Raw genomic sequence first — 20,952 nt, forward strand, 5'->3', positions numbered from 1 at the left:
AAACCATAGCAAACACTTTTCTGTTTTAAACTTTAAGTAAATGGAAACATACATTATGTAGTCTTTTTATGTCTGGTTTCTTTCACTCAACATTATGCTTCTGAGATTCACCTATGTTGTGTATGGTCATAGTTCATTCATCTAATTCCATTGTATGAATATAACAATTTACTTATTAATTCTACTGTCATAAGTATTTAAGTGTTATTTTATTTTTTGAGACAGAGTCTCCCTCTGTCACCCAGGCTGGAGTGCAATGGAGTGATCTCGGCTCACTGCAACCTCTCCCTCCCAGGTTCAGGCGATTCTCCTGCCTCAACCTTTCAAGTAACTGGGATTACAGGCACACACCACTGCACCCAGCTAACTTTTATAGTTTTAGTAGAGATGGGGTTTTGCCATGTTGGCCAGGCTGGTCTTGAAGTCCTGACCTCAAGTGATCCGCCCGCTTCAGCCTCCCAAAGTTCTGGGATTACAGGCATGAGCCACTGCGCCTGGCCAGTATTTAAGTGATTTTTAGTTAAGGACTATTACAAATAGTACTGCTTATCTTTTATTAGGCATATGTATACAACATGCAGAAAAGTCTAAATAAGGAAATAAAAATCACAAATAATTTACCAGCCTTGTTAATTTTGGTATGTACCTTTCCAGCCGAGTGTGTGCATGTGAAATCAGCTGTTAAAATGGTTTTGTAAGTTGTAGTTGTATCTTCTGATATTTTTCTTCTTCTATTTTTTTTTTTAAGAGATGGGCTCCGGCTATGTTGCCCAGGCTGGCCTCAAATGATCTTCCCACCTTGGCCTCCCAAAGTCCTGGGATTACAGGAGTGAGCTACCACCAGGCCTGGTTTTGTGTTTTCTTTCTTTTCTTTTTTTTCCAAGACAGAGCCTTGCTCTGTCACCCAAACTGGAGTGCAGTGGTGTGATCTCGGCTTATTGCAAGGTCCGTCTCTTGGGTTCAAGTGATTCTCTTGCCTCGACCTCCCAAATAGTTGGGATTACAGGCATACGCCACCGCAACCGGCTAAATTTGTATTCTTGGTAGAGATGGGGTTCCACCATGTTGGCCGGGCTGGTCTCCAACTCCTGACCTCTTGATCCACCTGCCTTGGCCTCCCAAACTGTTGGGACTAAGGCGTGAGCCACCACCCCCAACCTATGTTTTCTTAATCAAATATTGTGAGCATTTTCTATTTTTTGGACACAGGGGTCTTGCTCCGTCGCCCAGGCTGGAGTGCCGTGGTGCCATCTCAGTTCACTGCAACCTTTGCATCCCAGGTTCAAGCCATCTTCTCACCTCAGCCTCCTTAGTAGCTGGGGCCACAGGCATGTGTCACCACACCTGGCAATTTTTTGTATTTTTGGTAGAGACAGGGTTTCTCCATGTTGCCCATTATATCATGCTGCCTTTTGTTTCAATGAATTCTTTTACTTCAAGGTAGGGAGCCCTATTCAATTGTTCACAGTATAACAACACCTCCAGACACTCCCTTTTAATTGAGTGTCCCATCTCCTGTAAGGAAGCAGTGGTTAGAATGTTTCATCTCATTGCCTTTAGGGAAAGGGTGCCCAAGCATAGAAAAAAAACAGCCAAATATTTGCAATGGAAAAGTTGGCATTGAGACATGTGTTGAAATATTTAGAGGAAAATATTTGATTACTGGAGTCAGTTTTCCCTGCTCTGAAGAGTAAAGTGCTTGGGACTTCTAGTTTCTAATTTCTGGATGTGACTGTACTAGCTGCATGACTTGGACAAATTATTTGGGGTGTGCAATTTACTTTTTTTTTTTTTTTTTTTTTTGAGGAGTCTTGCCCTGTTGCCTAGGCTGGAGTGCAATGGCACGATCTTGGCTCACTGCAAACTCTGCCTCCTGGGTTAAAATGATTCTCCTGCCTCAGCCTCCCAAGTAGCTGGGATTAAAGGCACGCGCCACCATGCCCAGCTAATTTTCGTATTTTTAGTAGAGACGAGCTTTCGTCATGTTGACCAGGCTGGTCTCGAACTCCTGATCTTGTGATCCACCTGCCTCGATCTCCCAAAGTGCTGAGATTACAGACATGAGCCACCATGCTTGGCCCTCTGCTTTCTATTCTAAAACATTAGGATAATAATGCTAACTCTTAGAGGTGATGCCGGAATGAAATTAATTAATGTTAGGAAAGTACTCAGAACATGCCTGGCACATTGTAAGCCCTCAGATGTTAGTTCTTCCTCCTTCTCCCCTCTCCTTTTTCTTCTATTCCTCTTGTTTCTTCTTCTTCTAGGCTGATGTATGTCCCTGCAATAGGGGCCTGTGTCCTGAACTTCTCCTCACCTAGTGCCTTTGAGAATCTGAGAAAAGACCTATACCTGCTTCCTGAAAGGAAGCCTCCGAAGTTCCCTCTTGCCCAGTATGAGGACATCTGAGATATCTAGGCAGGTAGGCCTGAGAGTATCTCAGAATTCTCCAGCAGATGCTTCCAGAAGCCTATGAAGAATGCGGAAGTAGGAGAGACAGAGAGAGAGAGAGAAAGAATGTGCTGGATCCGAAGCCCTATGGTTAGGAATAGAGGTACAGCATGACACTAGGCAGAAACAAAGATGTTTCTGTTAATGGCTGCGCAGCATGGGACAATAGCAACTGTGGACCAGATTGCAACCCTCACAATGGCACAATGTAATCTACCGAAATTACACCCAACCACAAGGAAAAGAAAGGGCCAGTGCAATGCTGCAATTCTGACACTACCTAGAGTTAGTGCAGACTCCGCAGGTTAAGGTCACAGTCTCCAACAAGACTGCTCTCACTTCAGAAGCCAGTTGAACATTTGAGGGTCCCCAGACCACTTATATCTCTGACCAACTGGGTACAAATTTAGGGGTTTCTAAAAACCATCCAGGTTTGACAATACTAAAATGACTCATAGCACTCAGAAAAGCTCTGTACTGTGCTTAGAATTCTGGTTTCATTATAAAGGATACATACAAATCAGGACCAAGAAAGAGACCCGGAGGATGAGGTCTAGGAGAGTCTTGAATGTGGAGCTTCCTTGTCCTCTCCCTGTGGAATCTGGGAACATCACCCTCCCCATGCATCCATGTATTCACCAACCGAGAAGTGCAGCTGAGCTCAGTGTTCAGGTTTTATTGGAATTTCACTTTGTAGGCACAATTGATAGAATCATTGACCACATGTTCCAACCCAATCTTCAGCCTTCTCCCTTTTGCAGGGGTTGAGCTGGTATAACCTGGCTTGAAGCCCCAACCCTCTAATCATGTGATTGGTCTTTCTGCCATGGCCAGCCCTCATTCCCCCGTCCCACCCCGAGACGGAGTCTTGCTCTGTCTCCCAGGCTGGAGTGCAGTGGCACAATCTTGGCTCACTACAACTTCTGCCTCCCAGGTTCAAGCAGTTCTCCTGCCTCAGCCTCCTGAGTAGCTGGGATTACAGGCGCTCGCCAACACGCCCGGCGAATCTTTTCGTATTTTTAGTAGAGATGGGTTTTCACCATGTTGGCCAGGCTGATCTTGAACTCCTGACCTTGGATCTGCCCACCTTGGCCTCCCAAAGTGCTGCAATTACAGGCAGGAGCCACTGCACCGGGCCAGGCAGCCCTCATTTTGAAACTATCTAGGAGCTCAGCGTGAATAACAAAGACACTGCTACCAATCAGGAAATTCCAAAAGTTTAGAATCTCCATGTCAGGAACCCAAGACAAAGCCCAGACACATCTTTATTCTACAACAGCAGGCATCCTTAAATTTACCAAGAATAACTTTCTGATACAAAATCAAATTTCAGATAAGAATGTATCTGAGGCCGGGCGTGGTGGCTCAAGCCTGTAATCCCAACACTTTGGGAGGCCGAGGCGGGTGGATCACGAGGTCAAGAGATCGAGATCATCCTGGTCAACATGGTGAAACCCCGTCTCTACTAAAAATGCAAAAAATTAGCTGGGCATGGTGGCACGTGCCTGTAATACCAGCTACTCGGGAGGCTGAGGCAGGAGAATTGCCTGAACCCAGGAGGCGGAGGTTGCGGTGAGCCGAGATCGTGCCATTGCACTCTCCAGCCTGGGTAACAAGAGCGAAACTCCGTCTCAAAAAAAAAAAAAAAAAAAGAATGTATCTGATTCAGAAGGACAGAATGTGTCCTTGAGACCATTTCTGGGGATATTGGCATGGCATCTCTGGTTGAGATAACAGTGAGCTGCCATCCCCAGAGATGCTCAAGTCGCCAGGGCTGGAAAGTGCTATTTCCTCTAGGCAGATGCCATTATATAGGTCAGGCAGTGGATTCTACCTTCTTTTTTGTTTTGTTTGTTTTGAGGCAGAGTCGCTCTTGTTGCCCCGGCTGGAGTGCAGTGGCATGATCTCGGCTCACTGCAACCTCCACCTCCTGGGTTCAGGCCATTCTCCTGCCTCAGCCTCCTGAATAGCTGGATTACAGGCATGCGCCACCACGCCCAGCTAATTTTTGTATTTTTGGTAGAGATGGGGTTTCACTATGTTGGTCAGGCTGGTCTTGAACTCCTGATCTCAGGTGATCCACCCGCCTTGGCCTCCCAAAGTGCTGGGATTACAGGCGCCTGTAATCCCAGCTACTTAGGAAGCTTAGGCAGGAGAATCACATGAACCCGGGAGGTGGAGGTTGCAGTGAGCTGAGATCGCGCCATTGCACTCCAGCCTGGACAACAAGAGCGAAACTCAGTCTCGAAATAAGTAAATATATATATATATATATTATATATGTATACATATATAATATATTATATATATATTAGGTGTGGTGCATGCCTATAATCCCAGCTACACAGGAGGCTGAGGCAGGAGAATCACTTAAACCTGATAGGTGAAGGCTGCAGTGAGCTGAGACTGCTCTGCTGTACTCCAGCCTGGATGACAGAGAGAGCATCAATCTCAAAAGAAAAGAAAAGAAAAGATTTGGGTGCTATTTCAAAACTATGGGTAAGCATTGTGTGTGTGTGGAAGAAGTGGCCTTGCCACCCGACTCCAGAGGACAATTGTTGACCAGGTATTTTTTGATGGGGTCCCAGATGGTTTAGCAGTGTGCTTATTGAAATTATGTAGTCAGGTAGCATGTTGGTAAATCTTTTGAGCTGGTAGTTTAATTAATCCTGAGTTGTTAATATAAGAACAACAGCTGTGGTTTATTACTGTGCAAACCCCTTTGTTTGGTTAGAAGATAAAGCCTCTTGTGTTTTTGATTATTTGACTGGCTTATGTTTTGGCCCTGTTAGGGCCTCAAACAATGGCTTAGCAATGAGTTTAAATTCTGTGATCCCAATTCTGCAAAATCCTGCTATACCCAGGAAAGTTCTTAGTTGTTTGTTTGCGGAGGTTTTACTTAGAAGTAAACTTTTGTTTGATGGACAGTGTCCAGTTTCCAGGGTTTAGGATGTAGTACATGTATTTCACTTTTAGTTTAGAAATTTGGGCCTGGGATGGAGAAAACTGATTTTTTTTTTTTAGCAAGTTTAGGGCTTAAATGGCATTTTTATTTGAGTCCTCTTTAGTGAGGCTGTATACAGAGATGTTATTTACATACTAGAGTGTGGCTCTCTTGCTCTAGCTTTCTTAATTTTGTGCCAAGGCATTTTTGAACAAATGAGGGCTATCCCTAAAGCCATGAGGCAGTCTCAGCCCAGCGTACAGTGGGTGATAGTAGTTTCAGGATCAGTCTACTTGGAAGAAAATAAATACTGAGAGTTGAGGTGCAAAGAGATACAAAAGAAAGCATTCTTATGATCTAACACTGAACTAATTGGTGTTTTCTAGTATTTGGTTAAGTATGATGTAGGGATTTGGCATTATAGGATGTAAGGGAATTATGACCTCATTAATGGCTCCTATGTCTTGAGCTAGACTATATATATATATATAATTTATTTATTTATTTATTTATTTTTCTGAGATGGAGTCTTGCTCTGTTACCCAGGCTGGAGTGTGTGGCGCGATCTCAGCTCACTGCAATCTCCGCCTCCCAGATTCAGGTGATTCTCCTTCCTCAGCCTCCTGAGTAGCTGGGGTTACAGGCATGTGCCACCACATTTTTAAAGCATGGCCTCCTGTTCTTCCTGTCCAAAAACCAAATGAAAAATATGGTTTAGGCTGGGCGCTGTGGCTCACACCTGTAATCCCAGCAGTTTGGGAGGCCAAGGTGGGTGGATCACCTGTAGTCAGGAGTTTGAGACTAGCCTGGCCAACATGGCAAAACCCCATCTTTACTAAAAATACAAAAATCCCTTTTGGCCAGAACCATCATCTTCCAGTAATTCGCCAAAAGGACAAACACAAAGGGAAAGAGGAGAGGTAAATGATATATGTTCTCTACGGCTTTTAGAAAACATAGAGCTGTTCCTTGAGTCACATATATGTGAATATATAAGAAAGGTGATATTGTAGACATCAAGGGGATGGGTAGGTACTCTTCAAAAAGGAATGCCCCACAAGGGTTACCATGGCAAAACTGGAAGAGTCTACAGTGTTCCCCAGCATGCTGTTGGCATTGTTGTAAACAAACAAGTTAAGGGCAATGCTCTTTTTTTATTTTATTTTTTTAGAGATGGGGTTTCACAATCTTGGCCAGGCTGAGTCTTGAACTCCTGACCTTGTGATCCACCCGCCTTGGCCTCCCAAAGTGCTGGGATTACAGGCATGAGCCACCTCACCCGGCCAATGGCAATATTCTTGCCAAGAGAATTAATGTGTGTATTGAGCACATTAAGCATTTTAAGAGCCAAGATCGCTTCTTGAAACGCGTGAAGGAAAATGATCAGAAAAAGAAAGAAGCTAAAGAGAAAGGTACCTGGGTTCAACTGAAGCGCCAGCTTGCTCCACCCAGAGAAGCACACTTTGTGAGAACCAATGGGAAGGAGCCTGAGCTGCTGAAACCTATTTCCTATGAATTCATAGCATAATAGGTGTAAAAATAAAAAAATAAAATAAAAAAAAAAAACAACTCTGGACTGTTAAAAAAAATAGTAATTAAAAAAATAAAAAATAACAAAAATACAAAAATTAGCCGGGCATACTGGCGTGCGCCTGTAATCCCAGCTACTTGGGAGGCTGAGGCAGGAGAATTGCTTGAACCCGGGAGGAGGAGGTTGCAGTGAGCCGAGATCGTGCATCGCGCCACTGCACTCCAACCTGGGCGACAGAGCAAGATTCCGTCTCAAAAAAAAAAAAAAAAAAAAATTCTGGCCATCAGCCACTAAATCTGGTCTCAATCTGCAGTTTGAAACACCCTGCCTTGGGAGGTGCGGCAGGGAGGTGCGGGGGAAAACTGCATTAAAAACAAAATTTAAATCTCTTTGTTCGGCGGCCCCCCTCTAGGGATCAGATGACCGGCCTCGCTCTCTCCGCGGTGACTCCGGGATCAATCCGGACGGTCGTTGGGAGAAGCCGAGGGCAGCTTAGCAGCGGTCGGTTCCATTTCCCCCCAGGACGCGAGAGTCGCCATGGGAACCTGCAGCCGGGCGAGGGCCTGTCCCGGGGCTTCCCGGTTTCTGAAGAATCTCGCAGCACCCCCGCCCAGAGTTCAGACCAAGCGAAAAGTTATTTGAGAGGCCGCGGGGGCGCGGGTGGGGAGTCGGTGGCGGAGGCCTTGGTCGGGGCGCTGGGGTGTCTCGGAATCTCCGTGTCCCTCTCTTGCCGCCCCCGCGTCGCTGGGAGGAGTGAGCGGGAAGGGCCTGGCTGGCCTTTGCTCGGCCCTCCCCGTCGCCCGGCCTTTGAACCCGCCCTGCGCTGCTGCCCGGGCGGGTCCAGGCACTTCGCACTCGGGACCCAAAACTGCAGCCGCGCGAGCACAACCCATGGCTGCGCTGGGCTGCGCAAGGCTGAGGTGGGCGCTGCGAGGGGCCGGCCGTGGCCTCTGCCCCCATGGGGCCAGAGCCAAGGCCGCGATCCCTGCAGCCCTCCCGGTGGATAAGGCCGCTGAAGCTCCCGGAACCGGACCTGGTGACCGGCGGCGGCTAAGGAGCTTAGAGGAGATTCCACGTCTAGGGCAGCTGCGCTTCTTCTTCCAGCTGTTTGCTCAAGGTTACGCCTTGAAGCTGCACAAGTTACAGGTAACCCGCGGGGGCATCGCGTCCTGGGGATGGGGGTGGGCACCGGAACAGAGAAGCTGGAGGTGAGGAGACATTGGACAAAAAGTGAAGGCTGCAGGAACTCAGCTGGGGACCCACTGAGGCTATGGTCATAAACTGGAAATCTGTAGGGAGAATGTGCAAAGTGCCGACAGAGCCCTTGGGGCTGAGATAAACAGGACGACAAGGGGCGTGAATCAGGAGGGCACCAGCTAAGAGCGGATCTGGATGCTGGACTTGAAGTGAGCAGAGGTTGAGGGAGCTGTCTTGGGAAGAGAGCGGCAGAGGCAAGTGTGTAAGCTGACAGATGTTGCAGAATCACTAGTTCTATGGTGATGTTGGCTACCACAGACTTCTTCCAATGGAAATAACTTCAGGAGGATTATAGAAGCCTCTTGGTTACTTGCAAGGTAAATTTCCCCTTCCCGGAAAACACGATGCTGCTTCTCTGGGCGTGGAAGCAAAACCACAGAACGTAAGGAAAAGGTACTTTTTGTTATTAAGAAATCAGTCTGAGGCTGGGCGTAGTGGCTCACACCTGTAATCCTAGCACCTGGGATCACTGAATCAGTGGCTGCTGTCTATCCTGCAACCTTCCCTGTTGGTCTCATGTTTGTGAGACTTGGGGATGTGAAAATAAAATAATTCAAAATCTAAGCTGTTGACACTTTAAAATATTTTGAGCCTTAAGGGAATGTGATTATGTAATTACGGGACTCAAGTCACATAAGCAGGCTGCTGTAACCTAAGCAGCTGTAACCTTTGTTTCTCTGATTATAGATTGGTTTTCTTCCTTATCTCTGTTGTTTTGTAAAATGTTATAAATGTCTACCGGGGGCCAAGGAAGAGCCCTTCCCTCTTCACTATTGAACTTCATTATAGATTAACTTCCTTTTACCTTTCTCATGCAAAGACTTCATGCCTATCACATTGCTTTAAGAGGAAATGTTGACTATACTCTTTTAAATTGGAAAGGAAATGAAAATGAGACACATGGAAAAGAAAACAAATGATAACTAATTAAATTGTAACTCATAAACAAGCTGTAAAGAAAATGTTATGCTTCCCTCCCTCCCTCCCTCCCTCCTTAAAAAAAAAAAAAGAAAGAAAATGTTATAATCCTATGAAACTTTGTTTCCTGCCTATATAAGCAAGGACTTAACTTTTAACTTTGGAGCACTGACCCCATTTTTCTGGAGTGTGTGTTTCCCAAATGGCTATTCCCAGCTTTTCACTTGAATAAAATGTTTAAAACTGGATTCTGATTCCTTTGATTATTTCAGGATGACACAGGGCAGGTCACAAAATACTGAGAGATGGTTTTGAAATCACTTCTTGTGGACCCAGATTCTTTAAGCCAGTGGTCCCCAACCTTTTTGGCACCAGTTTTGTGGAAGACAGTTTTTCCACGGAGTGAGGTGTCGGGGATGGTTTTGGGATGATTCAAGTGCATTACATTTATTGTGCACTTTATTATTGTTACATTGTAACATATAATGAAATAACTAGACAACTCATAATGTGGAATCAGTGGGAGCCCTGAGCTTATTTTCGTGCAACCAGACTGTTCCATCTGGGGGTGATGGGAGACAGTTACAGATCAGGCATTAGATTTTCATAAGGAGCACACAGCCTATATCCCTCACATGCACAGTTCAGAATAGGGTTTGTACTGCTATGAGAATCTAATACCAGCACTGATCTGACAGGAGGCAGAGCTCACGTGGTAATGTGAGCGATGGGGAGCAGCTGTAAATACAGATGAAGCTTTGCCTGCCACTTACCTTCTGATGTGAGGCCTGGTTCCTAACAGGTCACTGACTAGTCCTGGTCTGTGGTCCGGGGGTTGGGGACCCCTGCTTTAAGCCAAGAAAACAGACTCCTGTTAACTTCTGCTGCTTGATTTAACCTCTAGAAATGTGAGAGGCCCAGTAAATGCCTCAAGAGTGAAAACTTAGGATTTCTCAGGGGCAGATTTGCTTAGGATTATCTCTAGAGCAGTAACTACCAAAGAAATTCTAGTTGGCTTTAGGAGGAGGAAGAGAAAGCAGGAGAAAGTCAGGATGTATGGCCTTTTAAAGGAGAGTCCAGGGCTGGGATACAGCAGAGCCCCCTGATTTCAGTCCTTGTATCCCAAAGATGTTGGAGCATACGAACCTGGGCTGTTCCATGGGAAATACATTAGCTCTTCCCACTATATGTGGCTAATGTGAGTTAAGAGAGAAAGAAGTGTTATACATCTATAATAGTTTGATTATTTCAGGTTGACAGGGAGCAGGTCACAAAATACTGAGAGACGGTTTTGAAATCATTTCTTGTTGACCCAGATCTTTTCAGCCAGTGGTCCCCAACCTTTTTGGCAGCAGTCTTGTGGAAGACATTTTTTCTATGGACTGCAGTGGCAGGGATGGTTTTGGGATATGTTTCAGTTACTCACTTTGTATCAGTTAGAATTTGTTGGGTTGCCACTCAAACTGACTTAAACTATAAAGCAGCTTTATTGGCTCATAGAACTGAAAATGCCAATAGTTGAGTGTCCTTCAAGTGTGCTTTGTTCTAGAGATTCAGGAAGTCATCAAAGCTACAGCTTTGGCTGAGTGTGATGGCACATTCCTACAGTGCCCCAGCTACTCAAGAGGCTGAGGCAGAAGGATCCCTTGAGTGCAGGAGTTTGAGACCAGACTGGGAAACATAGCAAGACCCCATCTCTAAATTTAAAAATGACAGCTCTGTTTTTCTGCAGTTCTCTTGGCTCATCTGTCTTGCAGGAGTTGGCTGACTGGCTTGGCATGGGTTAATTGCCTATCCATGAACCCATCATAGTGGCCAGGAGGAGATAGACATACCCTAGTTAGCTTACCTCTGTGCAGGTTCACCCTTAAGCTGGGATTGGGGTCCTTCCTACCCAAATCAGGTGTCTACCACACAAAGGGGAGGATTGGAAGGGGCTTAGGAACAGCCAACCACAATGTCCCTTGCGCCCTCAGTTGTCAAAAACTGCATTAGCACACATAAAAGTAATAAAAATCAGCTTAGGAAGGCATTGTAGCACTTAAGGGAGTGAGGTAGGGATGACATGTAAAAGTCATACTACATAAATGCCAGTGCCTTTCTCTTTCCTAATAAAAATTATGTTGAACACTGGAAAAATGGAATGTACACATATGTTACATTTATATCAAATTAATTTCTTTTGAAGATATTGATCCTGAGAATGGTATCTATTCTGTAGCTCTTATTGTGGACTACCAGGCTTGGTGACCCTCCCTGTGCCCCTCAGTGTGCAGGAGATTAATGATTTAATCCCCCCAACTCCTCCAATGTCCCAAGTACTTATGTGTCATTTTATGTTATCATGTTTCTCTCTCTTTCTTTTTTTGAGACAGGGTCTCACTCTGTCACCAAGACTGGAGTGCAGTGGTGTGGTCATGACTCACTGCAGCCTTGACCTCCTGGGCTCCAGCCATCCTCCCCCTTCAGCCTCCCAAGTAGCTGGGACCACAGGCATGCACCACCATGCCTGCCTAATTTTTGTATTATTGGTAGAGACAGGTTTCGCTACGCCCAGGCTGGTCTCAAACTCCTGAGCTCAAGCAATTCTCCCACTTTGGCCTCCCAAATTTCTGGGAGTATAGGCATGAACCACTGTGCCTGGCCATTATGTATTATGTTTCTTATCATCATCACTTGTTTATACGACTTAGAAATTGGGCTGTGAAGCTGTGAGGGCTGGGCCTATGTCTTTCCTGCCTCTTTCCTCCAAGTGCCAGGCACAGTCTTAGGCACAGAGGAGGTGCTGTGAGTGGTACTGAGCAGTGGATACATCTAATGGTAAACTTCTTTGTGACACTCTTCTTCCAGCTCCCTGATCTGGGTTGTTTGACATAGTATAGTGGGAAGAAAAGACCATGAGGGAGGTGGGCAGATTGAAAAAGACCGACCCTTCAGTTCTCAGTGTTTCAGGTTTCAGAAACTAAATATTGTCAACACATTCAGCATGGGCAGATTATTGGGGACTGACCCACAATGGCCAAATCCAGAGAAACAAATATGTGTTTCTGGAGTGCCCCCATGATTATTTAATGAGGAAGTACTATGGTTTGAATGTGCTTCCTAAAGTTCATGTGTTGGAAACTTGATCTCCAATGCAAGTGTTGAGAGGTGGGAACTTTAAGAGGTGATTGGAGGCCCAGCACGGTGGCTCACGCCTGTAATCCCAGCACTTTGGGAGGCCGAGGCTGGCAGATCACGAGGTCAGGAGATCGAGACCATCCTGGCCAACATAATAAAACCCCGTCTCTACTAAAAAATATAAAAATTAGCCAGGCGTGGTGGTGTGAGCCTGTAGTCCCAGCTACTCAGGAGGCTGAGGCAGGAGAATCGCTTGAACCTGGGAGGCAGAGGTTGCAGTGAGCCAAGATCGTGCCACTGCACTTCAGCCTGGTACCTGGTGACATAGCAANAAAAAAAAAAAAAAAAAAAAAAAAAAAAAAAAAAAAAAAAAAAAAAAAGGTGATTGGAATGATTCTGAATGATTAGTTACCACGGGAGTGGTTACTGATAATAGACTATTTCAGCCCCTCCTTCCCCACCTCACACACATGCCCTCCTACCCATCTGCTTTCTGCCATCAGATGACAATGCAGGCAGGTCCTAACAAGATATAGTCCCCTCAACCTTGGACTTTCCAGCCTCCAGAACTGTAAGAAGTAAATTGCTGGCCGGGCGCAGTGGCTCATGTTTGTAATTCTAACATTTTGTGAGGCCGAGGCAGGCGGATCATGAGGTCAGTAGTTTGAGACCAGCCTTTCCAATATGGCGAAACCCCATTTCTACTAAAAAATGCAAAAATTAGCCAGGTGTGGTCACACATGCCTGTAGTCCAGCTACTCGGGAGGCTGAGGCAGGAGAGTCACTTAAACCTGGGAGGCAGAGATTACAGTGAGCTGAGATCACGCCACTGCACTCCAGCCTGGGTGACAGAGTGAGACTCTGTCTCAAAAAAAAAAAAAAAAGAAAGAAAGAGAGAGAGAAAGAAAGAACGAAATTGCTGTTCTTTGTAAATTACCCAGCCTCAGGTACTCTGTTATAGCAGTACAAAACAAACTAAGACAGGAGGAGTCATAATACTCCACTGCACTAGAACCCTCTGTTCTAGTTATCTATTGCTGCATAACAAACTATCCCAAATCGTGGTGACTTAAAACAACAAATATTTTTGTCATAGTCACAATTTTGTGTGTCAGGAATGTGTGCAGGGCACAGTGGAAATGACTTATCTCTGCTTCACGATGGAGTGGGCCTTCAGGTCAAATGGCCAAAGATGGATAGGATTACTCAAGTGAGGCCATATGTCTGGGCCTTGAGCTGGCTTTTAGCTGGCATGTCACATCTTCGGAGAATGGAATGGCCAAGATAACTTTTCTAGTTGCATGCTTGGTGCCTTGCCTGGTTTGGCCAGAACAATTGGTTCTCTCTCTCTCTTCATATGACTGGATTGAGCTTCCTTACAGCATGGTGGTCTTAGAATACCTGGACTTCTTGCATGTGCTGGCTTCCCCAGAGTGAATGTTCCAAGAGTCAGAAAGTAGTAGTTGCAGGTGCTTAAAGCCTGGGCCTGCAAACCGGCACAATATCGTTTCCACTGTACTCCACTCATCAAAGCAGTTACAGAGCCCACTGAGATCCTGGAGACATGGACTTCACCTCTGAATGGGAGGCACGTCAAGGAGTCTGTAGCTATCTTTAATCCACTACACCTTTTTCCTAGGAGTCAGGTACCTAGGGAGATAAATTATTAACTACATTACTGAATGGCATGGAAGGACCGAGAACTAAAGGAGTAGAATTGTATGGAAGAAAATTCCATTGAGGCCTTGGAGAAACCCGTTTGAATGTACTTCTTGGTGCCTCTCTATTAGGCTAATTATCTGTCTCCCTTGGACTGTGAGTGATAAATGCTGCCAGATTCTTCCTATTTGGCTTTCTTTTCAATTTTGTAAAGCCCACTCCCATTCTGTTAACACATTCTTTCTTCTATTTGACAAATACCTTTGATTAGATAGATTTTCTTCCCCAGCACTTGTTACCATCAGGCCTTCCAGAGATTATTGTCCAGTCACCATGACTGGACTTTAGTGTTTTTCAGGGCCATCGGCAGACATCTATAAAGTTGTCCTTGAGGCTGTAGCAGAACAGGGAACATGGCCTATAGGCCTCAGGGATGGGAAGATGAAACTTAGTATTAAGGTGAAGTATGTGTGAATTATGCCAATTTAGCAATTACATTGCCAGACTGAATCATAGCAATTTAGCATTTACTCTTACAGATAAACTGCTGTGGTCAAAGAGACATGCAAGAATACTCAAGGTAGCCTTATTTGCGGTTAGGAAAGATTAGAATGATTTAAATGCCCCATAGTAGAGGACTAATAATAAATAATTATGGTACATCCATGTGATGAAATTTCATGCAGCCATTAAAAAGGCTAGGTACTGATCTATTAATATTTATTGCTTGCTAAGAGATGGAAAGAAAGTGTTGAAAAAGAAAATCTTTAGCTGAATTAAGTGTAACAGAGTTTTAACTGAACAAAGAATGATTCACAAATCAGGCAGCGTCCCGAGCCAGAGTAGGCTCAGAGACCCCAGTGCAGCCACGTGGTGGAAGAAGATTTATGAACAGAAAGGGAAGGTGATGTACAGAAAATGAAAGTGAGGTACAGAAACAGCTGGATTGGTTACAGCTTTGCATTTGCCTAATTTGAACACGGTTTGAACAGTTGGCCACCTTTGATTGGCCAAAACTTGGTGATTGGCACAAGAATAGGCTACAGTCTGTCTACAAGTCCATTTATGTTATAGTTTGTAAGGTGCAGAGAAATCTTTAGGCCAAACTTAAAATATGTAAGGAGGCAGCTTTAGGCTAAACTTGAACTGGATTTAACAATTCCCCACTTTTGGTCATCTTCTCAGTTTTAGAGGATGACCATGACTTTACTCACTGATGTCACTATCAAAATTGTAAATGTGTATATTTGGTCTTGGAACCCATTGGGAAACAGCAGAGCAGTGGGTTTTGTAAGGTGGGAACAGACTTCAGGTTTTTTTTTGTAAAGATTAGAGTAGAGGGAAACTTCTTACGCTGGGGTGTCCTGTTTACAGAAGAAAAACAAAACCGAGTCTGTTCTAGGATCTATGTTTCCATAAAGTCTTAGTTTGATTCTGTGCCATGGTGGTTTGCTGCACCCATATATTTTGGCACATATATTAATAACTTTGGAACATATATTAGTGACATTCATTAAAATATAACCTGAACAAGGTTAAACGTAATTTCTAATTGGACAATGCTTCTCATGTAACTTAGTATGTCAAATAATCCTGTTTACCTCTATTTTGAATGCTTCAGGGACACTCTGTAGCATCCCAAGTTGGAGGTCAAAAAAGACTTAATTTTGAAGCTGAAATTTGACTTTGGGAAGCATGGGAGTGCAGTTGTGTGATCTCGGCCCACTTCAATCTCCGCCTCCCAGGTTCAAGCAATTCTCATGCTTCAGCCTCCCAAGTAGCTGGGATTACATGTGTGTGCCATCATGCCTGGCTGATTTTCTGTATTTTAGTAGAGACACGGTTTTGCCATGTTGGCCAGGCTGTGTAGTACTTTCCCCGTAGTTCAGTTAAAAACGGGGTCCTTGTCACACAACCAGGAAAGATTAGGTTCGTGGACACGTAGAAGGGTGAGAAAAATGGAATTTATTGGGTGAAAAGGAAAAAAAATCAGCAAAGCTAGAGAGGTGCCTGTTAACAGGCCCTCATCTCACAGACTGAATCCCCAGGTTACCACCCCAGAAACCGCGAGGACAGGCTCCTCACCCTGCAAACTCTCAGATGCTGCACCCCAGTGTGTACTCCTCCCAGTGCACAGACCAGTGGGAGTTTCTTCAGGGTCCTCTTTTTTCTTGGCTGTCTCATTCCCCCCTCTAAAGAAGTACATCTAACTGCCATTAGAACAACGATTGGGATAAGGATGAATACAGATCTTAACTGCTTCCTACTGACAGGGGCACCATCTTGGAAAAATGGCAGTCATATATCCCTCAGAGGCCTAAGGGTCCCCAGCAAAACGGGCCATCGTCCGAGGCTCTGGTTGCATGACTGTTTGGAGTTTGATGGCCTGCAGGTAAGAATAGACAAACCAGGTTATCAGAAAACATGTATCAAAATGAGAAAAGGGCAGGTGAGGGCAGCTCAAAGATCCCAAGGCCTTTTACCAGTTTGCCCAGGGAGAAGGAGGCCAAAAGCCTGACTAGTAAAAAAAAACATTATCCTTTTGCTGACATGTTGGGCTTCTGGGTTCCCTTCCCCTGAGCCCAATCCTGAACCAGCCAGTTTAGGATTTGGGAAACTAACTTTCCCCAGTTTGGAGGAGGCATCTGAGGGGAGTGTCCTGTAGTACAGAGCCACAATTGCCTATCGGTGAAGAGACGACAGAGGAGGAAAAAAAAAAAGAAGGTGCTTTTTCAAAGGGGGCCCAGGGGTTCCAGACACAATTAAAAGGGTACAGAACGCATGTGAAAGGGTACAGACTGAAGATGAATGGCTACTCATCTAGAAAGAGGGGACCAGGTGTGTCTGGTTTCCTTCTTTTCCTAGCAAATACCTGGGGTACATGAGAGAAGGATGAGCATTCTCCTTCTCTCTTCCATCCTTGCATCCCAATGACGGTCCCAATGACTGTGACAGGGTGCCACCCATGGGTGTCAAAGCGGCTTGCACCCATGAAGTAGGGAAGGGCTATTGAATAGAAATTATTCACTCTCACCCATGTCTCTATTGCCCCTAGTGTCAGTAGCCTTGGAGCTCCATAGGCCTCATTTATGCCATGGATACTAGCATGACCTTTATCCATGAAATGGGAGGCTTGGCTTAATCAGCAGGAACTAGCCATACTCACCTGTGCTATGCCTTTTAATCTCTGTTATCATTTGCTTCTGGATCCTTTAGATCCAATTTTCTTTTCTAGGGCTTTGACCCAAAGCTTGGAATTGAGTTTGGGACAAAAGTGTGTCTTAGGGGGTGTTGCACGGACTCCTTATCATAAGCCAAATGCTAAGGTGAAACTGTGGAATTGAGTCCTCCTCCAACAAAGGAGAGAAAATGATGTTTTGTGACACACCCAGATAACTGGTAGCTATAGTTACGCTTGATAAGACTTAGGGGCGTGGTGCTTGGTTTTGGTTAGTTCTTACTACCAAAAGTCTTACTTTTCCAAAAGAAAACTTCCGAGTGATGGGCATCCTACTTATTCCCATCACCTGGTAGGATTTGCAGAATAATTGTTCAGAACTAGAATATTGCCAGGCGCGGTGGCTCATGCCTGTAATGGGAGGCCGAGGCAGACGGATCACCTGCATCAAAAGTTTGAGACCAGCCTGATCAACATGGAGAAATCCCGTCTCTACTAAGAATACAAAAAAATTAGTCGGGCGTGGTGGCAGGCACCTCTAATCCCAGCTACTCAGGAGGCTGAGGCAGCAGGGTCGCTTGAACCTGGGAGGCAGAGGTTGCGATGAACCAAGATTGCACCATTGCCCTCCAGCCAGGGCAACAAGAGTGAAATTCTGTCTAAAAAAAAAAAAAGCAACTAGAATATTGACCCAGATTTTTATATCACCCATCCCCTTTTTCTTTCTGAGCTGCAGCCAGAGATTGCTGGTTGGTTCGTTAGTCTAAAATGTAGGCAAAAGCTTAAGAATAATGAATGAGTTTAGAATTTAATGACAAATGTATGGTAAGTTTTGAAATGTAATTTCTCTCTCTCCAGTCCTCATTTTTGTTAAAAGAAATCATAATAGGACTGAGTTGTTTGCAAAATAGACTTTAATTTTATACTTGGCCTGGTTATTTGCATCAAGTACAGCAGGAATAATTATTTCTACATAGGTCTTTTAGATTGTCTTTGGTGAAATTCTGTTTCAAAAGGAATCTTAGATAAGACCTTTTAAACCTGAGCACAGCCATGGGTTTGTATCGTCAAATACCTGTGAGTTGCGTGATCCTCTCCTTTTAAGGTCCCAAGATAAAACTTGGAGCTCCTGGGCCTGTTAGAAAGTGACATTCTTTACTTACCACAGGTCAGGAACCCTGTACAGGGACTGTGTAGATGGGGGTATAAGTCCAGTTTATTTTCCCCAAGGGGCTCTGTGGGTCGAGCTTGACTCCTTAAAGGGAAGCATACCTTTCCAGTCATGTAAATCTATTTTCAGTAATAGATGTATTGCATGTAAATCTATTTTCAGTAGTTTCAATTACACGTTTTAATGGTAATTCCTGGCAATTTTAATTTTAATATAAAACCTGATAAATTGTTTTGTGTGCTAGCTGTAGCTAAGGTTTGACTCCTTCCAGCATAATTAAGGGTATGGTTAATTCCTTATGTCCCCAGGCTTTACCAATTCTGAAGCAGGCAAGTCAAATAGTTCTCAAGACCCAAAAGACGGTTTAGAACCTTAAAACATTTAGCAAGCCTAGTACGTAACTTGCATATGCTTTTTACCAATAATCTTTAAGGCTGTTTTTTTTTTTGAGACAGAGTCTCACTCTGTCACCCAGACTGGTGTGCAGTGGCGTGATCTCGGCTCACTGCAACCTCTGCCTTATGGATTCAAGCAATTCTCCTGCCTCAGCCTCCTGAGTAGCTGGGACTAGAGGCGAGCACCACCATGTCCAGCTAATTTTTGTATTTTTAGTAGAGACGGGGTTTCACCATCTTGGTCAGGATGGTCTCTAGGTTTTGTCCTCGGGATTGGCCCGCCTTGGCCTCCCAAAGTGCTGGGATTACAGGCAAAGGCTCTTTTTATTTCTCAAAGATTAAAGTCATGTGAACTGAAAGATACAACAACTTTTATCTTCCCTTTTAAAAAAATATTTAATCCAAGCACTTGTCTTCCTTTAGGCCAAATTAATTAGAGCTTTTTTTTTTTTTCAAGACGGTATCTCACTGTGTCACCCAGGTTGGAGTGCAGTGGCGCCATCTCAGGTCACTGCAATATCCGCCTCCTGGGTTCAAGCTATTCTCCTGCCTCAGTGTCCTGCCACCATGCCTGGCTATTTTTTGTATTTTTTAGTAGAGATGGGGTTTCACCATATTGGCCAGGCTAGTCTTGTCCAGGCTGGTCTCAAACTCCTGCCCTTGTGATCCGCCCACCTTGGCCTCCCAAAGTGTTGGGATTTCAGGCGTGAGCCACCGAGCCTGACCAATTAGAGCTCTTTTTACAGACATCACAACACATATATAGCTACAGAGGCAGACAGAAGAAAACCCAGTCACTGGATGGAGCCCTGTAAGAGACAGGGCTAGGAAAACATGCAGATATCAAACCAGGAAGTACTCATTCCCTAAAGCAGGACTGCAAACAGAGCCTTGCCAACTGGGTTATAGGCCACATTCCCAGGCCATAAAACAAGATGGGGGCCCGGTGCTGTGGCTCACACCTGTAATCCGAGCAATTTGGGAGGCCGAGGCGGGCAGATCACCTGAGGTCAGGAGTTCGAGACCAGCCTGACCAACATGGTGAAACCCCCATCTCTATTAAAAATGCAAAAATTAGCTGGGTGTGGTGGCAGGTGCCTGTAATCCCAGCTACTAGGGAGGCTGAGGCAGGAGAATTGTTTGAAACTGGGAGGCGGTTGCAGTGAACCAAGCTCGTACCATTGTACTCCAGTTTGAGGGACAAGAGCAAGACTTTGTCTCCAAAAACAAACAAACAAACAAAAAAACAAGACGGAGGTCTGCAGCAAAGTCGGCTAGGGACCACACAAAAGACATGCAAAGCACAACAGGTTGGCTGCAGCTTAAGACCAGCCTCACAAATGCTTTTTCACAATTAAAACTCTACAGAGAATATAAACAGTGGTCCTTATCACTCCTAGCCTATTAAAACTTCTTTTTTTTTTTTTTAATTGAAACACAGTCTGACTATGTCACCCAGGCTGGAGTGCAGTGGTGCGATCTCAGCTCACTGCAGCCTCAGCCTCCCAGGTTCAAGCAATTCTTCTGCCTCAGCTTCTTGAGTAGCTGGGGTTACAGGTGCGTGCCACCATGCCTGGCTAAATTTTGTATCTTTAGTAAAGATGGGATTTCACCATATTTGTCAGGCTGGTCTTGAACTCCTGACCTTGTGACCTGTCTGCCTTGGCCTCCCAAAGTGCTGGGATTACAGACGTGAGCCACCATGCCTGGCCTAAAATGTCTTTTAAAAGGCATAAAAACCTCGCTTAAAAGTCAACTCCTGACCCTGCGGAGAAAAGGAAAGAAAAAAAAGCAGTTTTAAAATGCTTGGAGAAGAACCTCATATTCTTATACAACTGGGTTCCTTCCCAGGGCTTGGGCTGAGCAGGAGTCTGGCCAGCCATGCAGGGCCCTTGGGCCATGTATCCTAGCCCCAGCAGGCAGGGAGGGCAGCAGGGAGCCACCTCTTGCTGGTCTGTCCCAAAAAAGGAAGGCAAAGGCCGTGGAAAGGTGGGCACAATTTCCTCTACCCTCAGGAGTCTGAGGGAAAAGAGGTTTAGAAGCAAGCCTCAACCTCCCAAGTAGCTAGGACCACAGGTATGTGCCACCATACCTGGCAAATCAAAAAATTTTTTTGTGGGAACAGGGGTCTCACTATGTCACCCAGGCTTGTATCGAACACCTAGGCTCAAGGGATCCTTCTGCCTCAGCCTTCCAAAGTGCTGGGATTACAGCACTTTGGAAGTGCTGCACCCAGCCTGTGACAGTCAATTTTATGTCAACTTAGCTAGGCTATAACACTCAGGTGTTTGGTCAAACACCAGCCTAGAAGTTGCTGTGAAGGTAACA

General features: G+C 45.1%; 1 protein-coding gene across 1 annotated transcript in view; it reads left to right on the plus strand.

Moving 5' to 3' along the window:
* Positions 1 to 7,375: 7,375 nt before the first annotated feature.
* Positions 7,376 to 20,952, plus strand: part of CYP27A1 (cytochrome P450 family 27 subfamily A member 1) — a 30,763-nt gene continuing 17,186 nt past the window's right edge. The window contains exon 1 of the mRNA XM_017535177.1: positions 7,376 to 8,072. Coding sequence (XP_017390666.1) covers positions 7,818 to 8,072 — 255 coding nt within the window. The 5' untranslated portion in view covers positions 7,376 to 7,817. The remainder of the gene's footprint in view (positions 8,073 to 20,952) is intronic.

This window comes from Cebus imitator, unplaced genomic scaffold, assembly GCF_001604975.1.
Source record: "Cebus imitator isolate Cc_AM_T3 unplaced genomic scaffold, Cebus_imitator-1.0 Scaffold91, whole genome shotgun sequence".
Taxonomy (NCBI): Eukaryota; Metazoa; Chordata; class Mammalia; order Primates; family Cebidae; genus Cebus; species Cebus imitator.